General features: G+C 41.0%; 2 protein-coding genes across 2 annotated transcripts in view; one reads left to right on the plus strand and one right to left on the minus strand.

Moving 5' to 3' along the window:
* Positions 1–4,856, plus strand: part of Lrrc31 (leucine rich repeat containing 31) — a 30,569-nt gene extending 25,713 nt beyond the window's left edge. Inside the window, exons 9-10 of the mRNA XM_028762151.1 lie at positions 1,652–1,819; positions 4,513–4,856. Coding sequence (XP_028617984.1) covers positions 1,652–1,819; positions 4,513–4,856 — 512 coding nt within the window. The remainder of the gene's footprint in view (positions 1–1,651; positions 1,820–4,512) is intronic.
* A 3,527-nt stretch (positions 4,857–8,383) lies between these two features.
* Lrriq4 (leucine rich repeats and IQ motif containing 4) overlaps positions 8,384–10,450 on the minus strand; it is a 17,981-nt gene continuing 15,914 nt past the window's right edge. The window contains exon 6 of the mRNA XM_028764309.1: positions 8,384–8,670. Coding sequence (XP_028620142.1) covers positions 8,518–8,670 — 153 coding nt within the window. The 3' untranslated portion in view covers positions 8,384–8,517. The remainder of the gene's footprint in view (positions 8,671–10,450) is intronic.

Consider the following 10,450-nt stretch of genomic DNA (forward strand, 5'->3'; position numbering starts at 1 on the left):
CATCCCTCTCCAGTGAGGACAGAGAATGGGGCCAGTGCACTAGCATCCCTCTCTAGTGCGGACAGATGCTTTCTGAGCCTTCCCTTTGAGTCTCATCTCTGGAATGCCTGACATTCAGTCTCTGTGCTTTCCTGGTAGTTCCCACAACCTTCAGGTCTGTGTAACTGTTGCTTTTGAACACAGTGGCTACCTAAACTAGGAGCCTCTTCATAGCCTTTGCCATTAAGGCAAAGTGTGTGGTGCCTGCTTGGAATCCCAACATCCAGGAGGTGGGGGCAGGAGGGCCAAATGACTGGGGCCAGCCTGGGCTGTATAGCAAGTACCTGTGTCAAGAATAAGATCTAATTCATGCACTTATTTGTATGGTTGTGCAATGCCCCTACCTAAGGCACTCAGCATTCTCTGCATTTGGTTATTACTAAGTAAGTGGATAAGTAGGGTTCTCAAAGGAGTCTGTAATTCATCAAGCAATTAGGTAAACACACAAAATGAAACATTTTATACTCAATGTTCACTCGGAAAATTACAGAATACACTAAGTTTGGGAACAATATGATGTTTCATAAATATACCTCCTAATTGGGAAAATTGCTCTTGAGAGGCAGCTCCTTCTACTTCTAGCTGTATAATCAGTAAAGAATAAGGACACTATTACACAAATCACATCATTGACATAATCGCACCAGTCAACCTGATATGCATTCTACATCACTTTTATAGGAAAAATAAAAAATTTGATTCCTCTTTATTATAGACCTCTGTGCCACGAGTGGCCAAGATTCCTCCTTGAACAATTTTATTCTTTATTTTTAAAAAGCAGAACAATTAAAAATGCTTATTGTGCTTGGGAATAAGTTCTTATGGTTAATTTTAACCTAGGAGCCAACTGAGAATTAATTAGCATTTAAAAACTCTATGCAGAATATGTTAGTTCTTTCCTTGTACCTTAGGAACTTTCCTATTGCTGTGAAGAGACACCATGACTAAGGCAACTTGTAAAAGGGAGCATTTAATTTGGGGCTTGCTTACAGTTAGAGGATAAGTCAGTGCCCATCATGGTGAGGAGTGTGGTGGCAGCAGCAGGCAAGTATGGTGCTGGAGTAGTAACTGTGACCTTACATCTGATCAGCAGGCAGAGATAGCAAGACTTGAGACTTTTAAAATCTCAAAGCCCATCCCCAGTGACACAGGTCTGCCAAAAAGGCTACACTTTTTAACCCTTCCACCAGTTCCACCAACTGGGAACCAAACTTTTGAATATATGAGCCAGTTCTCATTCAATCCACAATACCATGCTTGGTTAATTGCACAAAATAAACACAAATATAGCTTTGTGTTCTTGAGTTACAGAGAAGCTTGGCCCCATCTCTGAATTTCAACTGGGACTACACACTGGCATAGGAATTCTCACCGGCTTTCCAAGTACCTTGACTCCTTTCTCCACAAGTACACAAAGGAAATAAGAGAAATCCCAGCTAATGGACAGTACCATTTAATCAAGTCTGGCTTCCTAATGTTGCCAGTAGTGTCTTGAGTACAATCTTTTCAGCCCTGGGTCTAGTAATATATTGTCCCAGCTCTTGCACAGATATGAACCTTAAGGTCTTTCATGGGATCCAAGTTACTGATGCTCTTATCTTTACAATTTCAGCGGAAACCTCCATGTACCTCCCTGCCCTGGAGATACTCAACCTTTCCTGGAATAAGTGTGTTGGTGGGAACCTGGAGCTGCTTCAACAAACACTAAATTTGTCAAGGTCGCTTCGAGTGCTGCGGCTGAGCAGCTGCTCGCTGGTGACAGAGGATGTAGTTCTCCTGGGTTTGTATGAACCCCTCCCAGGGTAGTCTTGGCACAAAGCATGGATAAAGTGGTGGACCTGGGGCTGACCCAGCTTCCTTTCCCTCCTCATCAGCTTAGGAGAGATCTGGTTAAACAAGATAGTGTAATTATGAAGCCGAATGGCAGAGGAGGGTGTTTCTGGGACAGTGTTTCTGAGGACAATGAGGAGGGAAGAAGGCTCCTACCAGGAAGCTTCTGCTTCAGCCATCCACACAGAGGTCATCATTTGCAGTGTACTCGCACTAACAGCTTGCACTCTGGCTACCTGGTACTTGCACTGTTCATTTTTCCTATAAATTCACCCCCAAATGCTTTTATTTAAATAAGAAAGGAGTGAGGGCATAAAGTAATTGGATTATTTCTGTCCTCACTAGCTTCCAAATGAATGAGCCCCAGACTATGATTTATTTATCTAGCTTTAGCAGAAATACTGGGAGAAATACTCCTAATCTACTTTTTTAGTGCTAGATTGCATACTTCCCCAGCTGTGCTCCCCAAATACTTGTCTGTGTCTTCCTGGTTTATTTCTGTTCCATCAGCATGTCCTCAGGGTCCACTGCACTTTGGACATGTGCTCTTGGTCCATCATGACTAGTGGAGACCTTCTGTTCTCTCTTTGTTTCCTCTTCCTTCCTCCTCGTGATCCCTACCTGCAAGACCCCCAGCCTGGTAAAGGAAACTCTGCCTACTTCTATTCTCCTCAGTAATTGGCTGTAGACACTTATTTAACCAATAGCTTTAAATTGGGGAGCAAGGTTTACAAAGCATCATTTGGCGTATGCGAGGATCTGCTTGTCAGGGGCAACCAGATCTTGGGAATCAGTATTTAGCATTTGAATACATAGCAGTACCAGACAAACCACCAGCATGAGAGTCTGAGGCTGTATCTCAGTGGTAGAGTACTTTTCTGGCATGCACAGGCCCTGGGTTAAATCCCTAGCATCTCAAAATAAGTTAGTAATACAAAGAATTAATTACAGTAGACTGGAGAGATGTGTCAGCAACTAAGGACACACAATATTCTTGCAGAGGACCCATATTTGGTTCCCAGCTCTCACACTAGAGAACTCACAAGTTCCATAGGCACCTACAATTAGGTGTGCATAACCCCATATAGACCTATATACACATGCATATAAAAATAAAAATATATCCTTAAAAATCAAGTAATAAAATAAGGAAAAAAAAAACCATGGTGGGCAGTAGTCACACATGCCTTTAGTCCCAGCACTTGAGAGGCAAAGGCAGATGATTCAAGGCCAGCCTGATCTACAGAGTAAGTTTCAGGACAGCTAGGGCTACGAAAAAAAAAAAAAAACCCTGACTCAAATTAAAGATGAGACAAAGCAGGTGTCATCTTAATTGAAATACGAGTATCAATTACTACAGATATTAGCTTACTGAAGGCTTTAAGTAGAAGTTCATTCTTTCTATGTAAAAAAAAAAAAATGACATGAGAAGGCTTTAAGAGATGCTGTAGCACAAACCTCATGCTTTCCCCAGGACAATTTAGAAGTCTGGAAAGAGAATTAAATAAAGAGTAATTAAAGCTGTCAGAGTCCAAGTAACGTACCTTAGCCCAATATCCCTTCAGATTACAATCGTAGTGTCCACTTCCTATCTGGGAACCATGGTGAAGCATGATGCCCCTCATATAGCTTTAATAATCCCCATCACTTCTCTGCTACCAGCTGCCAGATTTCTAGAGCCATGAGTATTCCTTAAGATAAACTGACCAAGGTAGAGGAAAGTGATTGGTTGGAGTCACTAGAAGATAGGCTGGGATGCTAAGAAGGGCTTCCTTCTGTAAAATCAGCCTCACAATGAAATGAAAGAGTATGGGTGGAGGTTACAACCATGGCGGCCATCAGTAGACGGCTGTCAAAGGGATATTTCACAAATCATTCATCTGTAGGTTAGATGAAGAGATCCTTTGTTCTGAGACCCTGTATCACTTATCTCTTCTCCTTAATCCTTTTCGGGTTCAGCTGAAGAGGGAAGCAGGTGCCCTTGCCTTGAGTATCTTGCCTATTTCCTCCAGCAGAAGCGGTCATCTTCTCCAAGGCTAAAGTATGATAAAGAGCCTCCAAAGAGGAAATTATCTCGTGTAGTAGAAGTCTCAAAAGTGAACTGGAAATTACATGTATATTTTATACACTGAACTTACTGTTAGGGATGGTGATATAGCTCAGTGATAGAGTGCTTACCTCACATGTATGAGACACTAGACTCCATTTCCAGCACCTCCAAAATGAAGACACTCTGTCAAATAATTGTTGGATCAATAACCAGCATTAAACTTGCAAATTTAATGCTATGTACCAATGGTCCTTAATTAAAGCCAGTAGGTCATCACTCTGTGCATTAATTAGGAAAATGTCTGCAGGAGAACTAGGACTCCAGAGGAGCAAAGGACTTGAGCTAATACAAAAATGAAATTCTTCCAACTGAGGCTTACAAAAGAGAGGCTGGGGGGTCCATTTTCATGCTGTGTATGGGATGCACAGTGGTAAATTTTCTTACTGAAATACTTTCTGATGCCCCAAATAAAACAGCTGGTTAAAAGAAAGTTATTATTAATTGTCAATCACTTCAGAAGTGGTGTATTACTGGAAAGGGGAACAGTCAAGGAAGAGAGTATCCTTATATCTTACACTGATTTTGTTTTCCAGCCTCGGTCATACAGACAGGACATTTAGCCACGCTGCAGAAGCTTGACCTGAGCTACAATGATGGTATTTGTGATGCAGGATGGGCCATCTTCTGCCAAAACCTCTGCTTTCTTAAAGAGCTAACTGAACTAGACATTAGCCTTCGACCTTCAAGCTCCCAAGACTGTGGGCAATGGTTTAGGCACTTACTATATGCTGTGACCCAACTTCCTGCAATCACTGAGATAGGGATGAGAAGATGGGTCATCCCAGCCCCCCAGGAAAAAGAACTAGATTGCATTACCCAGGACCACAGAAGAGACATTCGATTTGACTATGGTGGGTTTCAGTGCGATGCTTTGTAAGCAACGAACAACTCCTAAAAGGAGGAGAAGAATGTAAACAAATCCTGGCATCAGCTATGCTCAGCCTGTAGCTGCTTAGTAGCTTTTGTGTTGTAAGATTTTTGTAGTTATATGTATATAACAATGGTTCTCAACCTAAGTCTCTACCCATTTGGAGGTCAAGTGACCCTTTCACAGTGGTCACATATCACACACTCCCGCATATCAGATATATACATTATGATTCACAACAGTAGCAGAATTATAGGTATGAAGTAGCAACAAAATAATTTTACGGTTGAGGGGCTCACCACAACGAACTTGTGTTAAAAGGTCACTGCATTAGGAAATTTGAGAATCACTGGTATATAATAACCAAATAAGGAGCTGAAAAGATAGCTCAGTTTAGAAAGTGCTTGCCGTATAAGCATGAGAACCCGAACCTGATCTAAGTAGCTCATATAAAAAGCGAGGAGTGGTGGTGTGCTTGTAGTCACAGTGCTGTAGAGACAGAGATAGGCAGATCCCTGAGGCTTCCAGGCTAGCTCATCTGTCAGAAGCTGAGTTCCAGGCCTAGTGAGAGACCATGCCTCAAAAACCAGCTGGGTAGTGCTCTAGAGGAACAATACCGGAAGTTTCTCTCTGCTTTGCACACACACACACACAACACACACACACACACACATCTGCACATGCACACACATACATATAGAAACACACCTGTATAAGCACTCACATTTGAACATATATACACCTGTATGCATACTTGTACACATATACTTATACAAACAAAATAATGATAATAAAATGTGAGTATATCTTTAGTTTCTCTTACAAGACAAAGATGGCATTTTAGAGCAAAATTTTCATTTGTTTTAGATGAATAATTAATCTACTTCCATTTAGGAAGCCCACTAGAAGTGTTCATACTGTGGTAATGCTTCTGATTTATTTATTGTTTTGAGCTTTTCTGCCTTGTTTCTTTATATGTAAGCTTAGACTTTTCAAAGCCTACTTTAATAAAGGTTCTTAAATATTTTAACCTCCCTTGTAGCCTACCACACAACAGAGGTAGTAGAAAGAAAGGTTAATAGGGAAAAGGGGGATGTGGACCTGTTTAGAAATTGTTCTTTGGGGGTGATTCCAATCTGTGTTGTCAGGATATCAGTAGTTCAGTTTACATGAACAGCGGTGGTAGACTGACGTGCAAACACCATTCACAAATCAGCAACAGCAGTTCTATCAGAAGAAACCACAAGGCCCAAGTCCACAGAAGTAGCAAGAAGCCATTGGAATATTGTGAGAAGTTTTTTTTGATGCATTTTTCTTTATGAAGTCACAACAAATAATGATCAGCAAAGAAGGCAAGGCAAACCAATGCCACCAATGCATCATCAGTGAAGACCAGTGTCAGCAAAGCAGAACAAAGACCATCGAAGAGTGACAAGGTGAACCAACACCACAGAATCATTGATTGTCTGTTTTACCCTTTCCAAACATCAAGTGTCTTCTCAAGCATCTACTCTAACAAAATATCACATAGTCCTTTTCCAGGCTGCTTCCAGAAAAACATCATGTGTCTGCTTTAGCAAAATATCCTCTCATAAGACAGTTTCCAGAAAAATATCACATGACACAACTGAGTCTCCAAAGAAACCAGAAATTTCCACTTCACCTATATATGTGTTCTACAAAGGTGTGTATGTGTGCACACACAGATGTCTATGTGTATAATTCTGAGAAAGGTACTCACTTGTTCGTGTGTGTGTGTGTGTGTGTGTGTGTGTGTGTGTGTGTGTGTGTCTGAATGCCTGCACATGGAGGTCCAAAGACAATACCAGTTGTCTTCTATTGCTCTCCATTTCATTTACTGAGGCAATGTCTCTCACTGAACCCAGAGCTTGATGATTCCAGTGAGTCCTGTTGGCCAGTTTGCCCAGGGATTCCTTGATTTGCTTCCAAGTGCTACTACACTTGCATGGATTTATGTAGGATCTGGGGATCCAAGTTCTGGTCCTTGTGCTTGCATAGAGGTGTTTTATGCACTGAGCCATCTCCCCAGCATTCATGTTAACCATTTGTGGTAGTTTAAATATGCTTGGCCCAGGCAGTGGCACTATTAGGAGGTGTGGCCCTGTTGGAGTAGATGTGGCCTTGTTGGAGGAAGTGTGTCACTGAGGGGGTGGGCAGTGAGAGCCTCCTCCTAACCACGTGGGAGCCAGTCTTCTGCTAGTGGCCTTTAGATGAAGATGCAGAACTCTCAGCTCCTCCTGCTCCATGCCTGCATGGATACTGCCATGTTTCTGCTTTGATGATAATGGACTGAACCTCTGAATCTGTAAATCAGCCCCAATTAAATGTTATCCTTATAAGAGTTCCCTTGGTCTTGGTGTCTGTTCACAGTACTAAAACCCAAACAAAGAAACTATTATTGTAACATGTAAAATTTCTCCTATTATATTTCTTTCTTAGATATAAACTATCCACAGTAGCAATGGTTACCAGCATATGTGAGTTTGGTTTCTTTTTTAAGTAGCCAACAATTTAAAAGACAGCATCAAAATCATATCCTTCTAAAATAAAATAAAACCTTCTTTGGCTGGAACAAACAAATTCCAATAAACATTTCTCCTGGCATTTCTTGCTTTTTGTTTGTTTATGAAAGCTTTGTCTTATGGTATCCAAGTTTTAAACATTTTTATTTCCTGGAGGGTAAGTCAGTAAACAGCAAGAATGATCATTATGAATTTGTATTCTGATGCATGCAAGTCAACTAGGTTTTTTTTCCTACATGACAATATGAATAATTAGAATTTCAACCATGGCTTAAAGATGTATGAATGTAAAATCTGTGCGATGGTTCAGAGATAAAAATGCTTGGTGCCAAGCACGGCCATCTTAGTTCAATCCCCAGGACACACATGATAAAGAGGAGAACTGGGTGTGGCAAGTTGTCCCTGGCCTCCAGACATATACCCTGGCATGCACATGCCCTCTAAATTAATAAATGTGATACAATTACATTTAAAATCAGTACTGTTCCAAAAGCAAAGTCATCAAGGCAAGGTAGTTCTGAGAGCAGTGAAAGAGGTGCTTTGCAGATTGGGATTGGGTTCTCTTGAGTATTCCCTTACAGATGTAATGTTTATGCAAAGACCTGTGTGTGAATATTCACTGTAGCTTTATTCATAATAAATAACTTTTCAATAATGGGTGAACACTTAAACAGCTTGAAAGACTAGGTCATGTGCCCAGTCACAAAGTGCATAAGCTGACCAGAGCCACTGAAACACGAGCTGAATGCTGGGATCGCTGTCGTTCTGTCTCTCACTTTTTCCATGGACCTACTTGTATATTCATGACTTTCCCCAAGTATTTTTAAATACACAAAAGAGTGCAGGGATCCCCACATGCTCATCAGCTATATCTGTGCTTGTCAATTAGCATCTCTCCTGTCTTGCTTCGTTTGAACCTGTGGCTCCTTGCCCTTTTAGTATGCTATTTTGAAGCAGTTCCCAGGTGTCATATCATTGTTTCCACAAACATTTCAGTAAAATAAGATTCTTTTTTTATTACAAAATTAATTTCAGGGGTAATTTTCATGTGGCTGTTGTCTGGTCCCTAGACATGGTGCCTTCCTGCTCTGTTAGCAATCTTTATTTTCATTCTTTCATTTACATAATTATTTTTTCTTCCCTTTTGCAGGTTTTCCCTTTGCAGCAATTTTTCCTTTCTTATCTTTTGGAGGGGATTTTCCCTTTTTCCGGGCTTTCATTAGCTCTTCATAAGATCCATATCCTCTGCGGACCATGATTCCACGCCACCACGCCTGAATCTGAGAAAAGATAGACCCCAACTTGGTGTTAGATGGAGTTAGCTGTGGTCTAGCTGTGGCTTACTCCTCTAAAAACATACTGAAAGGTTGGGGGATGCAGTAGACAGGAGTATTTTTTGTGTAAGAATAAGAACCTGAGTTCAAATATCCAACATCCTATATGTAATATGTTTATACCTCCAACACTGTATGGTGGAAGCAGGCAGAGCCTAAGAGCTCACTAGACAGCCAGCCTAGCTGAAATGGTGTTCTTCCAGTTGGGTGAGAGCCTTCGTTTCAAGACAATTGGGTAGAGGGCCATAAATTCTGAAGGCCCTGTGTAGTAGAGTGAGGGACAGTAAATGTATGACTGAGCTTGAGGTGGAGTTCACCTGACAAAAGGCTGGCCCAAGTGTACATGAAGTCCTAGGTCTGACCCACAACACCACATAAGTTGGTTTTGTGGTCAATACCTAAAGTCACAGCATTTGGGAGATAGAGGTAAGAGGATCAGAACTTGAAGAATATTCTTGGCTATGTTTTGAGTTTCAGGCCAGCCTGGACTACCTGAGACTCTGCCTTAAAATAAAACTCAATTGGATGTGTGTGTGTGTGTGCGTGTGTGTGTGTGTGTGTGTGTGCATGTGCGTGTTCATCATGTAGTTCAATGCAATTGTGTCACACATAGCTTTGTACAAACACCACTGGAGTCAAGACATGGGGTACTCTTCACAAGTCTCCATTGTGACTTTCTTTTGTAGACTTCTGAAAGTGTAAAGGGTGACATTGACAAAGGGGAATAGCAGCATATTGTATGGAGAGCCATGACATCGAGTGTGCACCCCCTGCTTCCCTCTCATAAAGGGGAAAATTAACAAAAATACCCCAATAGCCAGCAACTTCAGTTTATAAGAAGAATGAATTAAATTCTAGAGACATACGAGTATACATCTGTCACCATCTCGCCTCTCCCTCCTTCCTTTTCCTCTCTTTCTGTGTTTTTCTCTCCTCCCAACTCCTAGCTCTGCCTCCCTCTTCCCTGTCCAATGACAGGGCTCCCACTGCAAATGCATTGGGCAGGAAATTTCAGCCACACTATCAGAGCTCAGCTATCCTGCTACAAAAAGTTCTTACTGTTTCAAGACTGCTGAAACAAAAGAAAACAACCTTAAAACCAACTTTATGAAGATGAAAGAGGTCCTTAAGGAGGAAATGAATAAATCCTTTAAAGAATTGAAAGAAAAGACAAACAGAAAAATTGGAGGAAATGAATATATATTTTAAAGAAAACCAAGAAAAAAATCAAACAGTTGAAAGAAATGAATAAAATTGTTTAAGACCTGGAAACAAAAATAGAAGCAATGAAGAAACAGGGAATCTTGGAGATGGAAAATCTAGGAAAGAGAATGGGAACTGCAGACATAAGCATCACCAACAGAATACAAGAGATGGAAGAGAGACTCTCAAACATAGAGAATACAATAGAAGAAATCAAAACAATGATCAAAGAAAATGTTAAATCTAAAAAATTCCCAGCAGAAGATGTAGGCATAATGTTACTGTGCCCTGTGTAAAGATTATCCTTGTGTTGTCCAAGCGCTGATTTCTGTTCCCCCATATCTGGTTGCAATCCTTATTCTAAGAGTCTCCTGCCTCAATGTGGTGAAAACACTGTTCCCCACTTATTCCCTGATTGGTCAATAAAGCTAGCTGATCATCCAATGATTGGTCAGGGCAGCAAATAGTGTTGAGGAAGAGAGAGAGAGAGAGAGAGAGAGAGAGAGAGAGAGAGAGAGAGAGA

This window comes from Grammomys surdaster, unplaced genomic scaffold (assembly GCF_004785775.1).
Source record: "Grammomys surdaster isolate TR1022 unplaced genomic scaffold, NIH_TR_1.0 62, whole genome shotgun sequence".
In the NCBI taxonomy this organism is placed as follows: Eukaryota; Metazoa; Chordata; class Mammalia; order Rodentia; family Muridae; genus Grammomys; species Grammomys surdaster.